This window comes from Thunnus albacares, chromosome 7, assembly GCF_914725855.1.
Source record: "Thunnus albacares chromosome 7, fThuAlb1.1, whole genome shotgun sequence".
NCBI classification, from domain to species: Eukaryota; Metazoa; Chordata; class Actinopteri; order Scombriformes; family Scombridae; genus Thunnus; species Thunnus albacares.
The window spans coordinates 3,090,040-3,116,513 of NC_058112.1; the positions used below are offsets into that span (position 1 = coordinate 3,090,040).

At 38.7% G+C, this 26,474-nt stretch overlaps 1 protein-coding gene across 2 annotated transcripts; it reads left to right on the forward strand.

The window, feature by feature from the left end:
- Positions 1-31: 31 nt before the first annotated feature.
- Positions 32-24,844, forward strand: kiaa0513 (KIAA0513 ortholog). 2 transcript variants are annotated; one of them, XM_044356633.1, is made up of 13 exons: positions 32-125; positions 9,566-10,185; positions 11,743-11,842; positions 12,287-12,360; positions 12,744-12,814; positions 13,624-13,831; positions 13,934-13,974; positions 14,116-14,188; positions 14,408-14,485; positions 14,927-14,956; positions 18,848-18,928; positions 20,821-20,915; positions 21,346-24,844. In XM_044356633.1, the coding sequence occupies exons 2-13, from the start codon at positions 9,773-9,775 to the stop codon at positions 21,393-21,395; spliced, it is 1,314 nt and encodes a 437-aa protein (XP_044212568.1). In that variant the 5' UTR covers positions 32-125; positions 9,566-9,772; the 3' UTR covers positions 21,396-24,844. The 2 variants fall into 2 exon arrangements, with proteins under 2 accessions (XP_044212568.1, XP_044212569.1); XM_044356634.1 differs by lacking the exon at positions 14,927-14,956.
- The last annotated feature ends 1,630 nt before the right edge of the window (positions 24,845-26,474 follow it).

Here is a 26,474-nt window from a genome sequence, read left to right on the forward strand (position 1 = left end):
ATTGGGTTCCCCCCTCACGGTGCTCGCCTCTGTTTGCGCATGCGCGTCTGTGTATCAGGGATAGAGACTCGACCAAAAACGTACGACGCACGACCAGCGGTGAACAGCAGCACAGGACCTCTCATGTACGTACAGCTGTTACTTCTGTTGTCCTCTTATAAATAACTGTTAATACATCTGAGGCTTCTTCCTTTATTACTTCTAAACGCCATTGCTGTGTAGCATTTCTGTGTGTGTTGTTTGAATGGTTCCAGGGTTAAAGCGGAGGGTTAACTCGCCTCTTGTCGTGATGTTTTGGCTTTTGGAAACAGTATTACCAGCTTAATTAGAGCTGTTTTAATGTTTATGGGCTTCACTTTGCAGGTAAACCTTTCTGACTGACGTGAAGTATCTCTGTTTGCCTGGTAATGGCTCCATAGTCCCGTTCTGATCATAGCCATGCCGACAGGACAGGAAACGTCAGCCTTTTGCTGTGTTTATTCAGTGCTGCTTCCTATCTGAGCTGTCAAGTGCGCCCAGTCCAGCAACTTGAACTCACTGGTCAGCATTTGTATAAAATAATAAGCTACGGTCTACTATAGGATTCCAGCATCTGTCTCTTTCATATGTTCTTAACTTTACATATTTTAATTCATTCGCGACAGATTTTGGTTGCCCTCTATGGAGGTGGCGTAAACCAAACTTCAAACAATAACTTGGCAATTTAAGCTGACTTTGTTGATTGACAGATATTTAACAAGTAAAATGGAATTCAAGTCTTTTTCTTAATTGTCTGGAGACACATTTATATTCGGCACGTGTGTCATCCACTAAGCACATTGTATTTGTAGGGAATTTCAACTTTTGTAATTGGTTTACATTGAAGTTCAACAAGCTTCTTCTACCGAAATCTTCCTTGCACTGTGGTCGGTTGTAGCGAGTTGTGTCGAACATTTATAATAACGTGCCGTTTTATAGTGCTGCCAGATATGGCGCATTGGAGACTAGCTCCTCTGGTTTTGCAACAGCTATCACGTTGTGGTTTATCGGTTATGCTTGTTAATAATCAGTGCAACATCAAATTAGGTAATTTTTTGAAGGGAGTCTGGCGTGACGTTCTCTCCTCACTTGATAGAAAAGGAGGTTTACAGGCAGATGGTACATAATACATAGACCTAGATGAATGCACTATTATAAATAGTGGATGTCATATTCCAGCCTTTTAAAATGAAATCATCTCATGATAAATGTTGATGGAATGCATTGAAGGGCATTAAAAATCACTAGTGAACCCTTCCCTCAAAATATCAATCTCCTTCAATTTGAACCCTGCACAGAACTGTATCAAATATGTTCTTAAACTCATTACAATTTTGAATCACTCACCTCAATCCATTACATTAGGCTACTGATCTTTAATACCTATTTGCCAGTTAAGGAAAGGCAGACTTGACAAAGTATTACTGGGGCTCCAGTTCACTGGGTTGACATGGAGACTGTGTTTGGTGTTATCTTGGAGTGCACATGGAGGAGAACTTCCTCCCTATTTTTATAGCATCCATCACTCATTTCACCCCTCGCCTTGTGTTAGTTTAATTGCTTTGTTGCATAAGTTTGTGACTATCTTTTTTCATGTTCTCATTCTGGGTACTGTCTTTCACACGAGCCTAGGAAGAAGGGCTTGAAATGGTAGTATATATATATGAGTGTGAAGTGTTGATGCATGTTCTATTATCTTACATTTTAGGTTGCTAGAGGAAAGAGGGACTTTTCTGGTAAAAATCAAAGCGACTTCACATGCTAGGTGAAGAGAAGATAATGGTATCAGTATTAGTAACAGATATCTTCTTTGACCTCTCTGTGACCTCTCTGTGCTGTTATTTAATGAGTGGCTTCAGTAGGAAGTGCAGTAAAACCGTACCCCTGCTGCTCCCACTCTACTTGCTTAATATATTAAAAATATTATTTAAAAAACGTGTTTTCACTGTCTGATGATAGATGTAATGGATCAAGTGCACCTTACTGCATGGGATTACTCATTTCCTTACATGCTGATGAGGTAAAGTGCTGCTGTATTTCTTTCTAGAAGTCCAGCTCGTCCTCTGAAAACAGATGTAATCTTGTTCTGTCGGGAATGTATCTGTAAGTGCGGTCCTAACAGCTGTTACACCGGCCAAACTCAGCTACACCCAATTTATCTGCCATCAGCCACTTCTGCTTGTCACATGTCTATTGTAGCCTGTGATATGAGATTGTGCAGTTCAGTGATCACTCTCTGCCACTCTGTGCCCGAACCTAGCTCTACATTTGCAATTATGAAGATGTTTATTGTTCCCCATGACACAATTACAATATTATGAGTGCAGGGATTTGATAGCGGTGACAGTAAATCAGTGATTACTCGTCCATGTGCTGGGGTTTGAGAATTTATTGTGAAAATATGACTTTAATAATGCTGTTGCAATACAAAGCTATGCCAGACAGCAGCAGTGCCTGCTTGTCAGTGAGAAGAGCTTTGATAAAAGTCCCTGCTATGGCTGTAATCAGGTGACACGCAACATTTCTTTCTGATACAGTGTGGTTCTGTTTGGCTCCTCTAGAAGAGACTTGATCCAACAAAGTTCATCTAAAACTCCACATTCCTGCACCTAGAACACTTCACTCACTCCCAGCTGTCTGTAATAGTCTGATCCACCTCAGCTGGAGGACTGTTTATCATTGTGTCACTCTTTCTCCTTCTATGATCTCCTCTGTGTGATGACCTGTTATCAGTTTGGAGACTGAAAGGACTCACTTTCAGCTTTATTTCCTGTCTGTAATAATACAAGTTATTATTAACTGCTATCAACTGCTGAGTTCTGAAAACATGGAACACAGAAGAGGTTCAACAGGGTAAGAAACACAAGCAGTCAGATGATCTGACAAGTTGGAAACAAGCCCCCAGGTTAGACAAACATACAATATTTGGAAGAGCAAACAAGGGTTAACAGTAAAATAATTACCTGAACTGTCTGTTATAAACATTCATCACTGTTTGCAGACTAACTTCTGCTGTACTCACTGCTGTTGTGGTGGTATACTGATCCATAAAACATCAGCAAAATGCTGATCCCAGTATCCTAGAACACAAGATGACATCTTCAAACGTCTTGTTTAGTCCGACCAACAGTCCAAAAGCCAAAAATATTCAGTTCACCATAATGTAAGACCAAGAAAAGCTACATTACCTCAATTATTACCTCAATAATCCACCAGTGGACTGGGCATTACAAACTCATGCTGCACAGCATCCCAAAGTTTCCAGAGATACCAAACATGTCAGGCTGAAGTTTTTGGAAATGTGTATAAAAGGATGCAATAGTTTGAATGAAGCATTAGAACAAGTTGATACAGAATATATGTGATACTGTCAGACTGTTTGGGATTAGATGATTTTAAGCTATTTAAGGGGAAATAAAGGTGAAAACTGTATAAGGGTTATGAAAGAACGTGAATACCTCTTCCTCCACTGGTTTAGGAGGCCAAGAGGAATGGGGAAGAAGTGTTGTTGCCAGCTCTTTGAATACATTAATCTAGAGGTATCAAAAGTGGCGGGACAAAGAATGTACTCACAGTTTTTGTTTTGGTCACTGAGAAATCCCGGTAGACACAATAATGAGGATGCTGAACAACTAACCCTCTCAAATTACATAAGGGAGCCAAAGGATTGTGGGTCAGGGAACTCCCAAGTTGGGTATCGGTTCCCTTTCTCCATCAGGCTGAGCTGTGTTCAGGAATGCTGGAGGGAGCACTTTGGGTAATGGACTAGTGGCCTGAGAAGGGGACTTTGAAAGCACCTTGCCCACATGCTGAATTGATATTCTATAATAGCATATTTGACATAGAAGAAAAGCTGATTTATTGCTTTGCATTTGCTGCATAATGCTTATAAAGCCCGATTGACAGAGATAGATGAACTGTACAACACCGCAAGTGTTGGGAGTAGCGGTGCCTCACTCATATCTTGCTCAACTGATGTTTTTGTGGACGAGTGTGCTGAATAATATTTCCTGGCGGTGGGAGAGGCTCGGGGGCACATTGCATAACGGTACTGGCTTCCTTGTCTGAATCATACCAAGTGTAGCACACACTGAAGATGAGGAAAGAGTGCAGGATGAGTCTTGTGATGCCGTTGTGCTGCACGGCTGATAGCAACAAGCAGAGATCACTCAAGCTTTTCAGTATCTTCTCATTACGATAGAAGCACCTCCCTCTGCGTATGTTACCGTGAGGGATAGTATGTGTGTGTGTGTGTGCGGGGGCAGCTTTTCACTGTGTGTATGGTGGGGGGCTCCCTTCCTGCTCATGGAAGCAGAAATACTGCAGCCTTTGCGTTCTGAGGGAAGGAACGCTGATATACTGCATCTCCTAGTGTTTTTCTGCTTGTGTGTGTATGTGTGTCTTTAAGTGCATTTTCTGTGGCAGTGGCAGGACAGGAGGACAGGACACATTAATCAGGCCAAATGGCGTCACTGGCAGGCAGGTGATTGTACCGCTGCCATCCATCCTCAACAGGGAATAAGGACCGACTGAGGGGCTCTGCTGCTCGCTCAGCTCAGACCTCCAGATAAGAACTGTGAGGAAAAGACATTTCACACGTCCAGCATCGCCAGTGAGACTGTAGAACTCTGTGCCACATACTCCGTCTTTCTGGCAAGATCTTACTTTACCTCTTGAACATGAAAAAACTTTGTCAGTATTTATTTATTCAGGAAGTCTTGATTGAGAGATCAAAATCTCTTTTACAAGAGAGACCAGAGATCAAATTACATAGAGCATAACATCATAACATCACACACACACATACCCTAATTAAATATGATTAAACAAATCAGCAAGTATAACAACATGGTATACTGTATTAGGTAGGTTTCCATTGAGATCATGGTTGGAGGAGGAAAATTAGATCTTCATGCTCTTGTGAAATGCGCACACTTTGACTTATCTGAGGTTAGAACAAGCTTTAAATGAATAAAAGAGGCTTGGAGGTTGTGAAAGGCAGACGGTAATCTGGAGAAGGCCTGCTCTGCAGTAGAGCCAGTGGCACACAAGATGGTATCATCAGCATAAAAACGGATTTTGCAATTGTCAGTTGTAAAATAAATCGGGGGGCTAATGTTGATCCTTGTGGAACACCTTTATCAACCATCCTTTGCTAAGGATTTCAAATCCTTAGCAACAACAGTCTGAATTCTACCAGAAAGATGTGATCTGACCCAGCTGTAACCATCAAAACCAACGGAAAGCAGCTTATTTAAGAAAATATTGTTTAGATAGTAGCCTAATATGATCAACAGTAAAGCTTTGGACAGATCTACTAAGAGAGCAGCACAATGTTGTTTTTTTTATCAAGGAAGTTGACCGTGTCATCCGCAACAGCAGTTGCAGCAGTTATTGTTCTATTATTATTACTCCTATTTTCCTACAGAACGGCCCGTAGTTGTTGTGAGTTGACCAGTAATAGAGAGCCAGAGTCGTGATGTCACATCCGGACTAGCCTCTGTTCCACCAGGTTCTGTGACTCAGTGCATTCTCTCATTCAGCATGTCTTTCATCCTCTTCCTGAAAAAATAAACCTGTTCCTGGAGTTTACTTTCCATACTCCAGGACAAATCAGCATCCACTACTGCACTTGCTATAACCTTTGTGATTTTAACAATGTTAAACAATGAGTATTTTATGACCATACGAAAAAAAAAAAATCCCATGAATATTTACTGGCACGGCAGCGTGGTTACTCTCGTCATCATCTTGGTTTTGTCCTTTTGTATAAAATTTTTCCAACTTTTCATCTGTCACCTCTGCTGTCTAAAAACATCTACAGAGTTCAGTCCTCTCTGTCCTGCTGTCATTACAGATGTGTCAGCCAACTGCAACCCCTCAGCTTGTTCATGGTTTTGGCACATCTGTCGAGCCGTGATGTGTAACTCGTGATGGTCCAGAGCTTATGGGGGAAAAAAAAGAATATTTAATAAACAACTATATTAGATGGGGGGTTTTTTTCCATTACAGTCCTTGTTGAAACATATGAAGTGAACAACATGACATACTGTTCAGAGAGATTATGTTCCAAGGCAGAATTTTTAGTTATTTACATAACTACAAATGAAAGATTTGGGAGGAAGTTTTCTTACATCTAGAACAGGACTTGGAAGTTCTGGTTTGACTGGTTTGATGATTGTGAGTGTTTGTGTGCCTATGTGATAATGTTTTTGTTTATCTCTGCCCTCATGCTGTGTGTGTGTCTGCATTTGAATGTGTCACTCTGGGTGTTACTCACTAAATACTGCATTATATAACCAACAGATCTTCAGAGCTCCAGCCCAAACATAAGCCCAAGGGCCCCTGGTCTGGCCTGTGTGTGTGTGTACTTTGGCAAACAATGTTAGTAAAAATGTGTGTTCAATCAGATGACCCAATGGTGCCCTGTGATAGAAGACCTGAGGCAGATTAGCTGAAGGACAGAGTGAAGGACGGGCAGCTGTTGCTGTTTTCCTCCTCAGAGAGTAAGGGGGTGAGGTGAAGAGTCCTGGGAAGCCCTGTGTGGGAGTCAGCTGTATGATACTGTGCTGTGACTGGGTCATTTATTTAAAATCAGACCAGTGTTTGAGTTACACAATAGATATACAGAAGTGCAACAGACAGTTTCTGATTGTGGGAAACTTTTCTGCACAGATCAGATAGGAAGTTTGAGTTTACTGTCCTTGTGGTTTTCAATCAATGATTTCAACTTCCTTTTTATTTGCAGATTATCAATGCACACCCATGAATAAAAAGGAACTAGTTAGAATGTCTGTCATTATGTTTGGCAGTCTTTTGAGATGTCATAAACATAAGCAAAACAAATCACAATGTGGGACTACAGCATCCTATTCTCACTAATTGAGAAACTGCAGATTCTCCTTATTTGCTTAAATGAAATTCTCTGATGTGTTCTGTTCATCTTAAAATGCTTTTTCTTTTTCTCTCCTTATCTGATTTTTTTTCCTTTGTGAACTGGAACCTGATATAATCTCAGTACTGTCAGAGATGAATAAAGCTGCTTGAAATCTCTTTCCCACGACCTCTAATCAAAGAAACAAAAGAGTGTCCCATTAGGAAGTACTTTTTTAATGTCAGGTCTATTACTGTGTGTGTAAAGCACAAAACCTGCTCTGCTCAAGTAGAATTCTTTGAACAGGGAGTGACTTTCATGAATTTCCACAGTCAACATAAAGGTGTTCCACAAGCATCAGTATTGAGACCACTGATATTTAGATTAAATTGTCATCTCAACACTTTTTCCACACACTTTTTCACTTAAACTTTGTATTTTTGGTCTTTTTTTTGTCTTTAATACAGACAGAGTTCACAGGAAATGAGGGTGAGAGAGATGCAACACAAAGGCGGACACAAAGTAGGGACATTGCAGCCCATTGCAAGCATCTCAATCCCTAAGCTACGTGGGCGCCGCAGCTCAAACTTTTGTTATTGGTTGTTGGCTTGTGGGTTGTTACAGAGCCAGTTGATCTATAGTTTATCATAACAGGAAGAGTAGCATCTCAATTTCCACCTACATTTCCAGTTTTATCAAAGGTCTTCTGTTGTGCTCACTGACGTTGATGGAAAAACAACCAACCAATCAGAGGTTTGTAGGAAGGATTACAAATGAGTAAATTATTTTCTTTGTTCAAGAGACAGAAAAATTGCTACAAAATGTCAACAAGCGTGGATGAGACTGATGCTGCCGTATGATTTATTGTGAATCAACATACAGTAAAAACAACTCTTAAATGAACAGATTTCTTTGTTCAGTGTGAAAAACATTAACTGGACCCAGCAATTGCTACTACAGCTGCCTTGTTATGTAGAAATTATGTCAGCAGGTGATTACTGGTTAGGAAAAAACAAAACAAAATAAACCCGCTCTTTCCCAAACTGAATTCAGCGTGCCAGCAAATGGCAGTAGAGCTTTCTAACAGCAGGCATTTTGACTTTTAATTGCAGGTAAAGCACATGTGTAACTAATAACATTAAAGGACAGGTTCACAGTTTTTCAAGTCAGTCTTAAAACAACAGTCAGGTGCCCATATGAACGTTGAAACAGGTTTTTCTTGCCATAATCATTCCTCTTGTTCATACTGACAATTAGAAGATCTCTTCATAATGCACTGACAATGTAAGTGATGAGGGACAAAATCCACAGTCCTCCTTCTGTGCAAAAATGTATTTAAAAGTTTATCTGAAGCTAAGATGAAGCTTCACTGTGGATTTTGGCCTCCATCACTTACATTGAAATCACATTTGAAGGGGATCTTTTAATAGCCAATATGAACAGAAGGAATGATTACAGCGAGGAAAACCTCTTTCAGTGTTAATTTGGATACTTGACTGTTGTTTTAAGACATACTTGAAAAATGATAAACTTGTCCTGTAATGATGGCTCAGTTCCAGTAGGATTCCCAGTAGCCCTGTCAGTTAAACAGGTTAGCACAGTACCATGACCCTAGAACTGGCTTATCCAAATGGAATGCAGCCATGAATAATGTTATTAGTAACACCTGTGTTTTTCCTACTGTGACATGTCCAAATGTGTACTGTGAAAAGGGTCTATTCAGTCTGATTATCAGGCTATGGGAATAGCACGGGTCTAACTAATGACATTAATGATGGCTCTGTTCCACTGCAGTACACCAGGGAACTAGCATGTACAATAGCAGGACCCTGGAGCTGATACACCAAAGAGGCGCAGCCTTTGTCAGTGTTATTACCTACACTTTATGTTGTCTTGTGACATTAAAATGTCTGACGTGAAAAGGGTCTATAGACTTGAATTTTATGGTGATATAAGCAAACATATCCTTCCTCTAAATTACTTCCTGATTGGCAACAGATTGCAGTGAGGAGGGGAGGTGAAACAATCAGTTGGAAGGACAAATGGAACACATGTCCGTATGGTGTCGGGTCTGAACACTTTATCTACTGCTAAGTAACAAATTGAAACCTAAGAGTGAAATCCAAACTGTGTGCTAAACAGCAGTGAGCAGCACTCTGTCTAGAGAAAACAGGACTCACCAATGTTAGATTCTCCTCTTTGGTAAAGGCTTGCTGTGGGCCTTTTTCACCAGTTTAGCGTAGGGATTGTGATCAGTCCATCGCTATGGACCAGACTCAAATATCTGGACAAATATTGGATCAACTGCCATGTATTTGTGTACAGACATTCATATTGTCTTCAGGATGACTTGTAATAGCTTTGATGATCCTCTGACATTTCATCTAGCGCCACCATCAGGTCAAAATATTTTGGTTTATGACCAAATATCTGCAAAATTAATGACATTCCCATCAGGATCAGCTGTACTTTATGTGAATTGCTAATCAGCAAATATATTAACACTGACATTAGCATTTAGTTCAAAGCACAGAACAGCCTCACAGAGTTGCTAGTGTGACTGTAGACTCTTGTTTACCTCTCACTTCCATTTGGCTCCATTAGGTTGCTTAGAACAGTTTTAATGTGAATGTAAAGGATGATCGTAATGCTGATTTTCTCCTTTCTTCACAGATGCATTGGGTTTGTGAGTTCACTTGATGTCAGCACCCCCAGAGGGTGGGAGGGTCTGCAAAATCAGAACCCACTAACAACAGCAACCTCTGTTGAAAGCTTCAACTATCACCCGTCTCTGTGACCACCCTCATGTTCCCACAGAGCACCAAATAGTTCATTCTAAAACCACTGTTGGAGAGCTAAAAGGAAGGATTTATTTCCAACATGGAGGGTGTAGCAGTGGACAACCTCATAGACTTTGACCTGCCCTCAGACGCCACAGCTCATAGTGTGGATGGAGGCCAACACCAGGACCATACAGACATTTTCTCCCCAGAGCCCGTGTCCTCCATGGGAGTTCAACAGCAGCCCCTACTGCCGGAGCCCATGGCACCCACCAAGTCCAGCTCACACCACCACCACCACCACCACCACAACCATCACCAAGATGAGGGCGAAAACGAGAGTGACGCTACAGAGTCGGCAGACAGCGAGAACGACATGGACCCGCCCTCTCATACGTGGGAGCTGAGACGGTCATCATCCTCGTCCGCTCACAGCGGAGAGGAAGCTGATGCTGAGACAGTGGAGAGGAGGCAGTTCATGAAGGCTTATGTGGAGAAAGTGTTTCATGGAAAGTAAGTTCTCATTTTTGTGTTTCGTTTAGTTTTTTCATTTTGTGTGTGTGTGTAAACATATAGGGTGTTTGATAAACCATAGGCATGTAAGCAGTCATCACGTAAAGGGATACTTTGACCTTTTTTATTTAAGATAATTATTGTTTTTCACCTAACTGCTTGTTTTGTTTGTGCAGATGGAATTTGTAGTTTTGGTCCAAAACATGCAGGTCATTTGCATAAATATATGCAATAGTTTGCATTGTGCTAAGCAGAGTGTTACAGAGCAGCATAGAAACAGTCCAGAGCAGTTCATAGAGACATTGCACTCACTCAGCTGTTAGCTCCATCCTCTGACTGATGTTGGAGCAGGACACACTGTGTGGCTGGATGGCAGCCACCACATTATGGGTGCAGGAGACCTACCCCAGCTGCAAGTATTGTTTAAGATGGACGTGATGGTTCCCTCGGCCCTCGTCCTGCAGGGAGTCCAGGCTCAGCTCTGTGACTGTCAGACTATTTGTTCAACCTTCTGGCATCAATAACCTTGATGGTGGCTCCTTAGAACACAACAGTGCTGCAGTTTTGTTTTGTTTTCTTACATTCTTAACATTTAACTTTCCCATTACTTGATAACTAGACAACTTTCTCCCGTCATGCTCCCCATCTGACATGTTTTATTTTTTGTGGTTGGCAGTGTTTTCCCTTTCTATTTCTATTATGTCTCAGCATATTGTCTAGCTACATGGTGCAAAGAATTTCCTCTTCTTCAGGCAGTGTATTCTGTCATATTTAGATCGACACTGTTCCATTTTGTCACCCAGAGAGGCTAGAAACATCCACCCTGTCTGGGACTCTCCCATGACTCACCAGCAGAGGCCCATAGGGGACAGTAGTTCGACTGATGCATTGAGTATTTGACAAGAAATCCAATGTGAGCAAGATGAAATGCTAAAAGGGCACTCCTAAATGTCAGGGTATCTTGTTAGTGCCCTTATTTTTTATTTCACAGACACTTCTCAAACTTTTAAGGGCATTTTTGCCTGAAGGCAATTCATGTATTGCTGTCAAGTAATCTGCTAGCTGTAGGCCACTGAGCTTCTTGGTCAGTGGCCTACTGAAAGCAGATTAACACTGTGACCTCAGCTGTAATGTCATAACTACTTACAAGTCTGGTTCTTCAGCACCTGCTGCCCTTTATGCATCACTCTGTAGAGGAACGATTCAACATTTGTCCTTAAAAGTTCTCTGGGTTGCCTGTTAACGTTGTTAGCTCAGCTGTCCAAACCAATATGTACCACTACCGAGCTGTTATGCAACTCCACACTTGACATTGCCAAAAAATAGAATTTATTTGACAGTTCACTGATTTTTATGCATTTTTTTTATCCATTAAATTCTTCAAACAGGTCTCTGTTGTTGCAGTGTTCACAAAAACTCTATTCTCTGTCAGATGTTGAAGTTATATCATCAATCCAATACATTTGTAGGTACACAAAACCAGCTGTGAAGAGGCTTGTCTTTTCACAGGGTCTGTAAATTAGCGCCATAATGAATTTTTGCACCATGTTTTCACAGGGAGGACTTTGACCAGGAAGAGAAGGCTCGTTTTGGAGAGCTGTGCAGTGGAGAGAATGGCAAAGGCAGGGAGTGGTTTGCCAAATATGTCAGCGCACAGGTGTGGGGAAATGATGAATGAATGAAATGAATGATTGTAGTATATAATAACAGCAGGAGTTTCCAGTAAGTCAAATGAGTAGTAGTTATCAGATGTTCAGTATTATGGGATTACCTCATTTTCTTGACTTAGGAGACATTTCACAGATATAGAATTTCAAACCATTTTAAACTGTTGATATTGATCAGTTTATCATTTTATGTTGAATATTCCCTTTCATTGATAAGGAACATGAAATTAGACCACCCATTCTACTATAAAAAATAATATTGACATGAATGCAGGAAATCAAACCTAAAGTTCTAGTGGATTCCTAGATCATTTCTCAAATATATCAAGTTGTTTATTTGTGATAGTAGTAAAATGCTCTGATTTTGTGTCTATATTCTTATACTTGCACTCTTTACTGAACAAGCTGATAACTCTGTTGTACTGCGTTCACAGCGCTGCCACTCTAAATGTGTGAGTGAAGCTACCTTCTACAGACTGGTGCAGTCTTTTGCAGTCGTGCTGTTTGAGTAAGTCAATCTGTGCCTGATTTATTTATTATTATTGTTGTTGATATACATATTAGATTTTATATAGTCTATATTAGACTTACTGTATTCAGAGTAAATCCTGTCATATACAAGCAGCTGAGTGTCAGTACATTTTAAAATACTTTCGTAAGTAATCAACCTATGTACTGTATATGATGGACAAGATGAATTTTTGGCAAAGGTTTTGTGTTGTTTGAATTCATTGGAGACCATTGTTATAATGGTTTAACTATATCTGACTTTGACTGAGGGCAAAAAGCTACAGCATTTTTCATGAATTCCACCAGGATTTTTTGACAGGTTGATCTCTAAAGCAATGGTGTGTGTTGGGTTTGGTTTTTTTTTTTTGTTTTTTTTTGCAGATGTTACCAGATGGATGACTACAGCCCAGCTAAAAATCTCATGACTATGTGTTTCACATACTATTATGTTGGTAAGGTCAAATTTAATCTCTTAACACATCTTCACACTCTGTATCTGTCATCTTTGTCACTTTAGAGTGACATCTATTTTCAGAGTTTCAGAGTTGCTGTTGTCATGAAGTTAACACTTCCGTCTTCTATGCCACAAAAAACACTGATTTGAAAAACTTTGATAAATTTTGAATAAATACAGAATGAATTGCAAATAAAACATGCAAAATTTAAAAAAAAAAACCCAAAAAAACATCAAAAAACCAAAAACAACTGTAGGTGAATAACACTTGGTGCTGATTCAGACTAAGTTACCACCGCAGGTTGTCCATGTGGTTTCTCTTGCAGCAACACCACACAGATAGAGACTTTGTGGTGTTGCATGAAGGTACTGTTTGTACTTTGGCAAACAGGAAGCTTTGAATGATTAGTATACCACCATGGTGCAGTACATTGCATCCACATCCGTCTGTAGAAAGGTCTGCGATGATTTTTTTAAAATGTCAATAAAAGCTGCACTGTAAGCAACTTTGCGCAGTCATGAGAATGGCCACAAAAAGATACCTGGTTGTTATTTCTTTATGAGTATAACATTTGCTTTTGATGGAAAATGGAAAAAAACTGCAAAGTGAGTACCTGCTTCAAAGGAAGAGCCACTGTACATGTTTATAGTCTGTGAATTGGTCCATCCTAAACTGATCGATTAATTAGTGTTTACAGTTCCAGCTGACAAAGTTCAAACTAGCTAGGATGAAGCTAATTTGTTTATTAAGTTTTATGCCTGTTTTTCATGTTTCTTAATGCCTCTTCTCTTCTTCTTCATGCTCAGGAAAGTCGCAGCCGTCTCCCTCGGAGCTGCTGGATCGTGGTGGTCCTCCAGCTGCTCTGGACTCATACCTGAACAAGGCCAACTCCTGGCTGTCTGGGAAGAAGGATGCTGCTGAGCGCCTCCTTAAAAACACATCCAAGACTGATGTCAAGGGCTTCTTTGGAGGCCTAGAGAGCAAGCTGAGGAGCTCAATGGCGACAAAGACAGAGTGCGCAAATGCATCTTCTTCCAGTCATTTTCATGAACATATTAATATGTTAGTTTCTAACTCTTTCTTTCTTCTCCTACCATTCTACATCCTCCTCTGCAGGGATGGAGAAAGCCCAGTTGAGACAAAGTCCAAATCACCAGGTAAAGTGCACCAAAACGTACATAAACTCCACATATTAAAGGGGACTGGGTATTTAAAAAAAAAAAAATCTTTCTCCTGCTCAACTGCTCTGTCCTTTTTAATAAAATGTGGTTTAGAAATGAATTAAATTTCCCCCCCAGTGTCTGAGGCTGCAGAGGAAAAGAAAGGGGAAAAGGTGTACCTGTACACCCACCTGAAGCAACAACCCATCTGGTAAGTTAAGGAAGCTGCTGGTCACATACAACAGATCCACTATTCACCTACATGATGTTTTCCATCGAATACACAATATATGGCAGGATTGATCAGACTGATTCATACACAACATCACTCTTTGCTATCACTTCTTCAGATTTGCAGTCTTATTTCTAGTGGTTTAGTGAAGCAGGTCAGGCAGTAGACCTCTAACATGTCATCTTTTCTCTCTGTCAGGCATACACTACGATTTTGGAACGCTGCATTCTTTGATGCCGTCCATTGTGAGAGGAAGAAAAGGTCACCAACCACAAGGTGAGTCTGGGTGCATGGATGAATTGATATGAATCTAGGTGGATAAATTATTTAATGGATAATGGTATTTATTTGCATATTATAATTGAATTGAATGCTGTATGCATTGTGAAAAAATGTGGTTTCATTTAATACATCAGTGGAGTGGCTGCGTGTGTGTATCTGTGTCACTGTGTCTGTCAAATGAAATGTAAATAAAACTCAGAGATACTGTAATGATGCTCTGCTGGCTTCAGCAAAGAACTGTTTCATAAAGATAAGTCTCACAGTGTTCAGTATGCTTCAGCCTAAACCACCACTGCTGATAATCTCCTGATGCCCCACACCTTCTCTCTTCTTCTCTCCTCTTCTCATCCTGTCATAAAATAAGCTGTTGTTGTTCTTCCTCTTTCTGCACGTTGACTTTAACCCTTTGTCTCCTTGTGCCTTGCTGCCGAGCAGGGGAACGCAGGATGAAGAGAAAGACGAGAGGTCTGTCCTTCTATTTGTCCGCTGCCCTAAAAAAAAGATTAGTTAAACTAAGAGAAAAAGGCAGGGAGGTGATGAAGGGCAGAGGCTTTGCTATTGTATGACAAATCTTCTAGAAAACAACAAATGATGCCATCATGGAGGTTCAGCACAGCAGCTGTTTTGGAATAATGTCTGAACCTGAATCTGACAGACAGCTAGCTAAAAAGATAGTTTTTGCATGGTTCTGTTTGCTGAAAAGAAAAGGTAGATATTTGGTTATGTGGCACATATACATTTTGTGTATTTAGCACTTCCCTTTTTTGGGTCATAGCCTGAACTTAAAGCTACTACCAAAAGTAGCTCTTTGACTTTGAGGGCTAGCTAACTAGCTACCAGGCTAGCAAGACAGTGATGGTTTGTAGTCTGTGTTTAAAACATTCAAAATTAATTTTGACTGTATATACTGTTAGTCATACACATAGTTCATATTAATTATGTAGGCTTATTTTTTGATATGACTCAATCCCCAGTAGCATTTACACCATCAAAATGAAACCTGACTATCAACTACAAACAGTTAACCGCTAAACCATTTGCATATTTAAGAGGTAGACAGAGCAGGGAAAACATCCCACTTCAAAAACAAAAATAAAATAGTTCATAGCCTTGTTAGCCTGAAGTGTGTCACCAGAATAATTACAGTACACTAAATAAAATTTTTTTTTAAATTTATAGAAAAGGTTAAAACAACTGATTTGCCAGCCATTATTTGTTAGCAGGAGTCTTGTGCGGGGTCTGGCCAATCAGAACTTCTGCTGCTCCTGTGTTTTGTTGAGTAACACTGAATGTAAACATAACTGTGTTTCTTTAAGAAAACTTCACGGGGGACCTTTAAATTTATGACCGGTGTCTTTAAAGGAAATTGATCATAGAGTAGAAACTGTAAATATTAAAGCAGGAATCAAAGGAATTGTGAGATGGAATAGCAAAGTAAAATTTTAAATTAATTTAGCAATTCCATTTTAAAATTCAATCATTCATTCATCATTTTAAAAGAATAAGGAAATAGCAGTATTAATCAGCAAATGTCATTACATTTTTTATTTGTCAGTACTATCTGTACTTTGAATTTATTAATGTAACATTTAAAGGCAAATTTAATTAATCAATTTGTGGCTTTAGAAAATATATAAATGTTTTAATTGATCATAAGTCTGTAGTTATTCCAGTGACACATTCCAGACTCAACAGCTGACAGGATGACAACCAGTATGACCCATAGCCACATCACGTCACATCACATCATCTTCATCAGTTCTTAGCTCTGATGAGTTTGAGACTGAGAATCAAAGTAAAACAGAATCACGTTGAAAGGTAGTGAAAAGCATAAAAAGCTGAGTGAGATATTAGAGATCCTTGTGGATGACTGAAATTCACTGAGTATGGGGAGGGTTCGTGTGAGAGCAGCTCGGTGTTTAGCCCTGTGGTAAAAAGGTCGAGGCTCAAGGTCTGGGAGTCACCCTGGGTCTTAGTTGCAGTTTGTCAGATGCGCTCCAGTGAACAGTGATAGCAGAGTCTCTAATGGTAAATCCCCAAACTGGCTGACGATGGTCTAGTGTGAGACTGTGTTGCGTATAAATTGAAAGATATAATCTACTTAATCACAGCAGGGCAGTAATGTCCCCATCACTACAATTATAGATTGAAAGTGGTTTTACTTGTAATTACAATTGGATCACTGTTGTTTGTTTGAATAATGTTGTTTTTCATACTCTTCCCTTGTTTTAACCTTATATGAGTTCCTGACTGTTTTTTATACTGTATGACTATATTTCTTTGCAATATTCAGGATTCTTTGGCTTCTGTTGGCATGTTGTTGTGGTTGTATAATGAGTGGTGTGATTCACCAAAGTATGCTGCCGTGCTGATGTTGAAATCATTTTTGTGCTTACCCTTGACGAGTACAACCATCACACCCACAGTTAATATCCTGAATGTGCTGAGAGACCTTGCATAATGTCTGGGATGACATTTATATCTAGAGGCAGCAGATCCACTGCAGTCTGAAGGTGTTTCTCTGCCTCTTCACAGCTCACTACATGTTCACACCATTAATCTCCTTGCATGTGATATATTTTTTTCCCCCTCCGTCTGCATGTTCCCTTTGCTATCTCTTTTTACTACCTTTGCACACTTCTATGTTTCCACTGCGGGCTGATTGCAGGGATATGCTGCACTGTACATGTCAGAAATAGAAAAATCCGTGTAAAAACATGGTTTTCATGTTTGGTCGGGTTTTTCATTCCAGACCTTACAAGATATAGGTCATGTGATGTCATATTGAGATACTTTCAGAGGATTCACAACAGCGTAAATGTTTCAGCAATACTGTAGTGCCTAAACTATTAGTTATATTAATTTTTAATACAGTCAACATGGCTTTCTAAAATCAAGGTTTATCCATTTTAAATGCACAAATAAAGTGGGAGTTTATTAGGATGAAATAGTCAAAAAGTCGCCCCGTTCTTTCATTCATGTTCCAGTTTAAAGCTGCATTAATACATTTTTGGCCACCTGGTGGCAGAGTTTAACAAGCTGTAAACACAACACTGACATATTATCATCTTAATATTTTACTATGTTGAACATGTTGGCAAACAGTTGCCTATTTACACATCCAGCAAACACAGAGCAAACATTCCTTTGGAGTCATGTTTGTGTCCACTTGACCAATGTAAATTTAATATTCACTCTCCTTTTAGCTCTGTTTTGGTCTTCACCAACTCCTGAGAAAACATTTAGCTCTTTAGCTGCTAAATGCTCCACTGTGTTCCCCAGCTAGTCGCTAACTACGGGCAACCCCTTGCACATTACACATAGCCATTGGACCCATAGTTAATATAAAATTATTGATTGCTGCTTTAATTTCAAAGAAGTATCAAGGCCACATGAACACTTTTTATGCTCACAATGCCTCTGGGAGCTGTTGAAAGCCATTCTGAGAAGCACTCTTGCAGAGTAAAAGAAAGTGGGGAAAAAAACAAAAAAAGTACTGCAAGATTTCATCACAGAACGATCAGTGAGAGGATTTCTGTCTGCTGACTGGGACAGTTAGACACGTGATAGACTTTCAAAGAAGATTCACTGTAGTGATACAGGCTCTTACTGTCTTCTTACTTTGTGATTTCATGAAAATGTGTTTGGTTACTGTGTTGTCATAGCACATGTTGTCATTGGCCTGCAGAAGCAAACATACAGTAGCATTTAGTGGCACAAGTAGCAACAACCAGCGTTGTCCATTAAATCTCACTTTTATGTAAATCTATATGTGCCTGTATGTTTTATACACTTTTAAGATTCCAGCATCAATACCCGCCTCATGATTTCAGTGAAGTTGGTGAATTCAGGCATGGAAACATTTTTTCCAGGTTACTTAATGTGGCTGTTTTTTTGTTTTTTTTTGACAGTAACACACAGTGTAATGCTTTTCATCTGCTTGTTAGCAATGATGATTCTTTGTGAATGAATCATTTGTTGTTTTATTCATTTGCTGATGGCTGGTCAATGTGTCTCTTGCACTATAGTGTCATTGTTTTATGTGTCTTCAAGCTGTAGTAAAGAAATCTCTCTCTGTGAATCCTGTTACAAAGTGAGCAGTTACAAGGATGGATGTCATGGATCTTTTTCAAAGTACATGATGTTTTGCTAAAGCTACACAGAGTTGGGGTTTAACCTCAAAAAAGCCCACAAATTACTGACAAGTTAAACATACAATATTTTGAAGCAGTTTGTGATTGGCATTGACAGGTGCTATTTTTTGACACCCACCCCTGGCCTGTTTCTGTAGAGAAGCCCAAGGTCAAATGGAAACTTTGGAATTAAAGCCTGACTCTGACTCTCTCTTTGCTGCAGGGAGAAGTGGTGTCATATGACCCAGGAGGAGAGGGACGACAGCTCCAAAATCGATGAGAACATCGCCTTCGGCCAACTGGGGTGAGGAAGCCGCCACAGTGTTCTCTATGTACTAAAATATAGTGTAAAGTAGCGGCACGCACAGCTCCAAGTCTTGAACAATTCGGGTGCACAGTTGTGGCAAAGATCAAACTCACAGATGTATCGTCTTATTATTTATTGTGGACAATAAATAATAAGACGATACTTCTGTGAGTGCTGGTGTTTTGTTTGTTTCTCTATGTACTAAAACAAGAGGAACATGGAGCCTTTGGTTTGAAGCTGTGAAACAGTAAGAGCAGGTTGCTTTGGGAGGCCCCCTGGTGGTAAAACAGGTTATTGCTTGAAGGAGAGTAAGCATACGCACGTCACATAGGTGCAGGGTGATTAGGAAGCAGTGTCAATGAAAAAAGGAAACACCTGCACACTTACTCCTAGCTACAAAGTTTAATCTGGACTGAGAATGTTTGTTGTTCAGAATGTTCAACTTTTATTTGTATTCACCTGCATTCATGTTTTGTACATGTGTGCTGCCAAATGGATTCAGAATTATTTTGGGATACATTTTGTGGTCTGTTATTCATATCATATTTTCAGTTTATTGAGGTTTTCCTAAGATTCCATAAAAATGTACTGTACACTTTTATACACAAATTTAATAGGGATGGTAGTTTTTGTATTCTCCCATTTTATCTTTTGCTGTAGTATTTCAAAGAGGAAATGTATATTGTAGTGGGATTCATATTTTTGTAAACCAGATTCCTCTGTATTGCTAACTTCCCTTAGACAAAAAAAGAACACTTTGAATTGATTTCAGACCACAAATCTTCCACTTCCACTTTGAACTGATTTATTACAAAATATTGTGGGGAAAAAACAAGAAGTCAGTAAGTGATAATACCACACTAACAAGTCCTGCATTCATGATTTTACTTTAAAGCTATAATATTTAACTATTCCGCATTAAATTATCTAAAAACGACTAGACCTATGTTATATATTTTGTTGAGTTATGTACTTATATTATCCCAAATGTTTCCAACAATTTTAAAACCCAGAGAAATCCGTAATTTTAATCAAGGTAACAGTCTGTTTCATTTGGTCACCTGTCAATGGCGTCATACCCCCTCTACCAAAGAGCATACACACACAAGATGATAATCATCTTGTGCTGATATACTCTTTGGCATGTTTCAGCGTTGTTGTTCTACGCCACAATGGCGTCTGCCAAAGAGTTTATGCATACAAGATAATGCGTTGGCGTTGTGGTTGTTGGACAGAAACTGTCATAAATTGACTTTCACTCAATTTTAAGCCACATTTTTACTTTTTAGATCTTGGTCGTTTTTAACTGTATCTTTTAACCAGACGATGAACGTTAGCAGCAGCTCAGCTAGCAGCCCCTCCTTATGTGTTCACCAAACAAAGTCGGAGAAACACTGATCTTTTACCTGTTTGTACCTGTTTTAATCACCGGGTCTGTTTGTTCTGGAGAGGAGGAGACCTCTGTGGTTAATTTGGCTCCAGGTAAAAACATGCTGAGTGATGAACACTGAAAGAATCCTAACCAGGAGAAACTGGTTGTTTAACAATGAAAACAACAACTCCCATGAAGTCCGTCCCTTACAACAGCTGTATGTCTGTGTCTGCAGATGACTATCAGCTTTCATATAAATATTGTATTTTTCGTGGTAAAGATAAATATTAACCAAATATAGACCATGAAACAGAACATAAACATAAAATACAAATGCACTGTATATTAAATACAAAATTAATACTAGAGAGATTCATTTATTATTGGTCTACACTGTGTTTACTTTGACACATACTGAGATATCAAGTTTTTTGGAAAATTTTTAACCAGAGAATTTATATTTTGTGTTTGCAATCATTTCCATTTGAGATGAATTTGGTTGTTTGTGTTATTTCAGGACATTCACTCATAATATGCTGGCATTTGGGCTCAGTAAGAAGCTCTGCAATGATTTCCTGAAGAAGCAGGCTGTCATTGGGAACCTGAATGAAGGTAAAGCATGAAAGAATGAGGAAGAGTGTCTCAGATCTGTCATGGATCTTGCATTCTTCAGCAAATGTAGTTCTTTGGTAGATGCAAAGCACTGCCAGCAGCTGTAGAGTCTCCTCAAGGTGGAGCTGTTCTGTCATTGTCAGATCAGGTCAGAGATTACTTACTAATATATTTAACTACAATACCCAAGAATCCTATAAGGTCCCATAGGGAATTCTCATTTTAACTATCCCGGCTGGTTTCAATTTCAAACAAAGTGACCAGAGAGGGAAAAATGTAATGTTTGTGAGTGCAGCTTTCTCTGGACAGAGTACTGTCACCGTTCACATAAACAGGACATTGTCCGTTTAGGCTATTCAGACATCATTTTTTAAACATTTCACAAAGTGCAGCTTTAAAAGAAATATTTGTGTGTTTTACCTCTTTACAGAGCAGTACAAGTTGCTGAGTGACCACATAGAGAAAATGGCGACAGAGTGAGTTTGAGGACGTCAGGCTGCATTTCAAAGTCTCCACATGACAGACTGACAGCCCACACATCAGCAGTTTCTTTTCAACTCAACATCACAGTGACCAAGTCTGCATTTGACTGTTGTCGCATTCGTGTGGTGCACTGCTGAAAAACACCATGACTTACTGTAGTGAACTGTGCCGTAGTTGTAGCAAACCCTGTTTATCCAACTTGGTAGTGCTCCTCTGCGCCCTATCTTGTATCCTATAACGCCTCTGTCCGTGACATGCTTCACAAAAACCAGAAGCATTCAGTGAAGCCATCCAGTATAAAACCTAACTAGCCTCAGTATGGTGTTAGACACTCTGGATTTACACGTTTTATTCAGTGTTTCCTTGGTAACCATATTTATTACATGTTAATGTAACACATCTGACAGCATCTGTTCAAACACTTTACTAAGTATCATCTGGCTTTGTTACAGTTTGTATAAATGTCTATATATACAGTTCACAGCAGACTTGGGTATAATGATATATGGCAATAACTCATAGTATTTGAATATGCTGTTCAGGTGACATTGGATTAGTTTTTAATCAGAAAGCGATCACTGAATACTCTCTTATGCTCATCTGTGCTTTCGGTAACACTGTAGTATCTTAGTTGGCAATACAAACCAAGAATACAGCTTTAACAGCATGTAACAAATAACTTTCTCTTTTTCTTTCTTTCTTTTTTTCTTTCTTTCTTTCTTCCATTTAAAATGGCAGAACCAATGTCTTTCCATGCCTTCTCTCAAAGAAACAGTTGGACATTTTACCAAATATGCTAATTTGCTTTCTTGCCCGGAGTTAGACAAGAAGATTGATGCTCTGGTTGAATGGTTGAATCCCAGGGAAAACCACAATTTGTCATTTTTACACTTTGATTTCTGTATAAATAAACAAACAAGCTGTAACGTGTTAATCAGTGAGCTTTAGAAGTGTTTGTAGATGGACATTTTACCTTTGGAAAGAGCCTTGTGTCCAGTCTTCTTCATGCTAAGCTAACCATCTCCTGATTCATATTTATCAGACAGACAGAAGACTGGTATCAATCTTCTCGTCTAACTCTCAGCAAGATAGCGATGAAGTGTATCTCCCAAAATGTACAACTATTCCTTAAAGTCTTCCTTACTGTTACTACTTATTTCAGTTCTGTTTTTGCCACTTTTATTCTGGCGCACATTTACAATCTAAAAGTATTAATTTTATATATTTTTTATTAGAAACTTTATTATACCCACGGGAACTCTCTATCTATCCAAAGTGCCTTCCATGGAGGTGAACTTCCCTGTCTTTATCCTCTAATGCTACTCCTGATTGCCCTACCAAACACTAACGCAGAGCCAGCAAAGATCACTCCTACTGATTCCCTGCTGATAAACAACTTCTGCATGCATATCAAATTCTGTATGTTGCTATCTGTGTTTTCAGTAATGGATTTAGTATAGGAGTTTATTTTCATCTAATGGGTCTGTGGAGCCAGCAGCATGGCTAAGCATGTCGCCTTGGTGGAAGATTGGTCCACCTTACACATACTGCTGCATGTATATCTATCGAGCATGTGCAAACAACATCAAGAAAATGTAAAATGAGTGACTGAACTGTGTGGTGACGTTCCCTAATTGTATTACTTTACCCTACCACAGCGGGGTAGCATTGTGTTTTCATTGGAAGCACTTCTCAATGAGAGGCTCCTGATTACAAAACATACTCAGTTGTGCCAAGAATATATCAATGTGTGTTTTAAATGAAGAAGTATGGTTATCTACATTTGAATGCCAGAATGATTGCCTTTCTGGCAGGTTGGAATCCATTTCAGATTGATAATCTGTTTTAATCTATTGTGTTGATGAAGTCATTTTGGAAATACTGTACATATTTACCTCTATATGTTGTAATACTTGATCATGTGCTGCTGTTTGTGGGTCTTTACCTGTAAATGTATCAACAATAAATGTAATAGTTGTGATCCATAAGGAATATAAATGTTTAACTATGATTATGATCCTGAAGTGCCCTCATACATCCCATCTTTGATTGATGTGGTCATTTGAAGTGTTTGCATATAGTGTGCATAGGTAAATGTGAATCATTCCTTTAGAGTGACATGTCTTGGGCTACATCTTAGAAATCATATAGAATACCTAGCAGCCCTTTGTCCACTTTACACTATGTTAATTGACCCTGTTCATTCTCCTAAGTGTCCCTTGCATGTGCTCAAACTTGTAAACATATTCTGAGGTTATGTGCCGAACGGCTAAACAGCTTTGATTCATAATGTAACCTTTGACTGGACCATGTTGAAACTTTAATGCTCTGTACACCCCTCTTGCTTTCTCCGAAAAATCACATCCATCTGTTGTTCAAATGATTGAAGTATTTCCCTGTATATTGTACCTGTTAGCTCAGCATGAGCCTTTGCACTACATTTAGTCTCAACATTTTGGATCCCCACCTTTCCTTGAATAATATTACAATGATGCCTTTTATAGTTGTTCTGCATGGCTGGTGCACGCATCTGTCTCTACATCAAACATGTGAAATGTTGACAGTAATTTGTCTTTAGTTATAGGGATAGCAAAACTATTTTCATGTTGACTTTGTGTAAACGACCAAATGACATTATTTTTGCGGGATTGTCTTGTGAGTTAAGTTAACTGTATGTGGTGATGAGAATAGTCTCCAAATCCATGTGTTCCCAGTAGGTGATAGGTTTTGGGGCTCCATGCAAACCTTTTAGCATATTTGGCATTGGGTGACTGCAGCCTACCAGAATTATTCACAGTAAGGTTAGCATAATAAAAACTACTGACTATTGTACTAGTACATATCCTATAAAAAGCTGCAATACTTATATGTATAAAAACCTGCTAACATGTTAGCTTATCATCCTAGAATTGGTAGCCAACAGCCCCATGACAAAATGTAATGCTATAAATTAATGTGCTTTGTTGTAAAATTGACATGTTGCAACTGAAAACATGCTAACTGTCTTTGGTCCGTGATGGGCCTGGTTTAGCTGCTGCGACTGTTACTGTTGGAATTTCCAAACATTTTATGTGATGGTTGTGACACCACAAACCGCAGCTAAATGTTGCCTGACTAGCAACTGAGAACAAAGGATGGATTAGGAAATCAACGGTCATACAGAATTTAGCCTGTGTACTAAAACGTTAACTAACATGCATACTGGGAACACAAGGTTAATATCAATGTGTATATTCTCATTACGAAAGAGCTGACTAACAAAAACAGAGGGACTTTAAACAAGACAGCTTCCTTGTTATCTGTTGTATACAGACACCTCTGAACATGTGTCTTACAGAGATTTTTGCTGTTTTATTGTGCTATGCTAACGTTTGCATGAATATGTTATAATGTCATAATGTTGAATCAAGTTGCTGAAACTGTAATAAATTTATTTTTTCTGTGAACTCTTTTTGAATCTGTGTGACATGCTTGTCATTAACATCAATAAGTGTGTAGAGATATACTTAAGGTCAATAATATTTTTTAGCTGAAGCTGCTAACACCACATTTTTTTATGATTCAATGCACATTTGACACATTTGTTATTTCTTTGTATAATTTTTTCTATCTATCTAAAGGCTATAAAACTCAAACCAGACATAATATAAAATGGAATGAAGTAATGAAACATTATTGATTTTTTGTAAATTGTGGTTGGTTTTTTTTAGATTTGATTATTTTATTTTGAACATGTTAAAATGACAAAATAAAATATAAAGGCAGCGAAACAAAACAAAAAACAAAATTAACAGCAAACTTTCAGTAAGCAACACAAATAAGGTTTCAATGTTCAAAAAGGGCATAGGATGAAGTAAAGAACTTTTCTAGTCCTTCTAGTCCCTTTTTTTTAAAATATACTTTACTGATCAAATCAAAGCCAAAAAACATTCAAATAATACAAGAGAATAATATAACTTGCATAGAAACAATAACAACACAAGTCAAAAAGATTTTTTTTAGAGATTTGTTTAAACTTACAGAATATTCTACATGTTATTATTCACTACAGTTGTTCCATAATGATTCATAAAATGAAGTTTTGTATTTGTCCTCACTTTTTTTTTTTGAACAAACATATTCCTCTGAAATCATATTTACTTTCCCTCATTTGAAACAACCTTTAGATACTGTTTGGTAACTACTGATTTTTTACTCTGTACAAGATTTGAATAGTTTTGAAGTCAACCAGGTTGGAATATGGTTGCAGCAGTAAAAGCAATACCAATTCAGGCCAAACAAAGAAAATATCCTTTAAAAATATTGCACACCAATGCCTTTTTCTGTGTATATGTGTGTATGTGAGAGCTTGTATATGTCACTGTCAATACGAGCGGGGTGTTGATTGGGACCCTCTGTAGCTGTACAATGTGCTGGAGTGTTCCAGTGTTTGAGGTTCGGACCGAGCTGCCCGCACTCTGCCATTTCCAGTTCTGTGTATAAATAAACAACAGTCACGCTGGCTGCACTCTGATTGGACACCATGTAATGAGCTGTGAAAGGCCAGTCAGCAGTGTCACACCATGAACAGCCTCCTCTATATAATTAATACCAGACCTCAACACGCATGACATACTCATGGAACCTGTGTACACTTTTTGTCACTTTTTCTCTATGTGTGTGTCTTCTCTATCAGAGGTTTTGATGCGTATAATGCATGTATTGAAATCTGCACATCATGTGTGCAATTATGTACATGAGAAATTATATGTGTCATCAAGTTTCTTTAATGCATGTTTGGACATCTAGATATTTTCTCTATAAGTGTATTATCTTCTGTATTTAATGTACAAATGTTGCACATTTTGTGTCACTATGACTTTTTAAGTGTCACTTTCCTCCATGTTTTTCTGTTTTAAATTTATCTTGAATTTTGAACAATTAATCGTTTTCATTCTGCTTGTATCCATTTTTTTTTTTTTAACATTTTCATCACATTAGCATCATAACTGGCAGTTGGCAGAAGTAAAAAGAAACTTTTGATAAACTTTACCTGAACTTTACCTGTGTAATCTGCTATCTTGTACCACAATAGAG

What these genes read in the sequence shown, in the direction of transcription:
- kiaa0513 (XM_044356633.1), top strand. Translation starts at nt 9,773, where the DNA reads ATGGAGGGTGTAGCAGTGGACAACCTCATAGACTTTGACCTGCCCTCA. An exon ending in TTTCACATACTATTATGTTG is followed by an intron (nt 12,815 to 13,623) that starts GTAAGGTCAAAT and finishes CTTCATGCTCAG; the next exon opens with GAAAGTCGCAGCCGTCTCCC. An exon ending in AAAAGGTCACCAACCACAAG is followed by an intron (nt 14,486 to 14,926) that starts GTGAGTCTGGGT and finishes GCTGCCGAGCAG; the next exon opens with GGGAACGCAGGATGAAGAGA.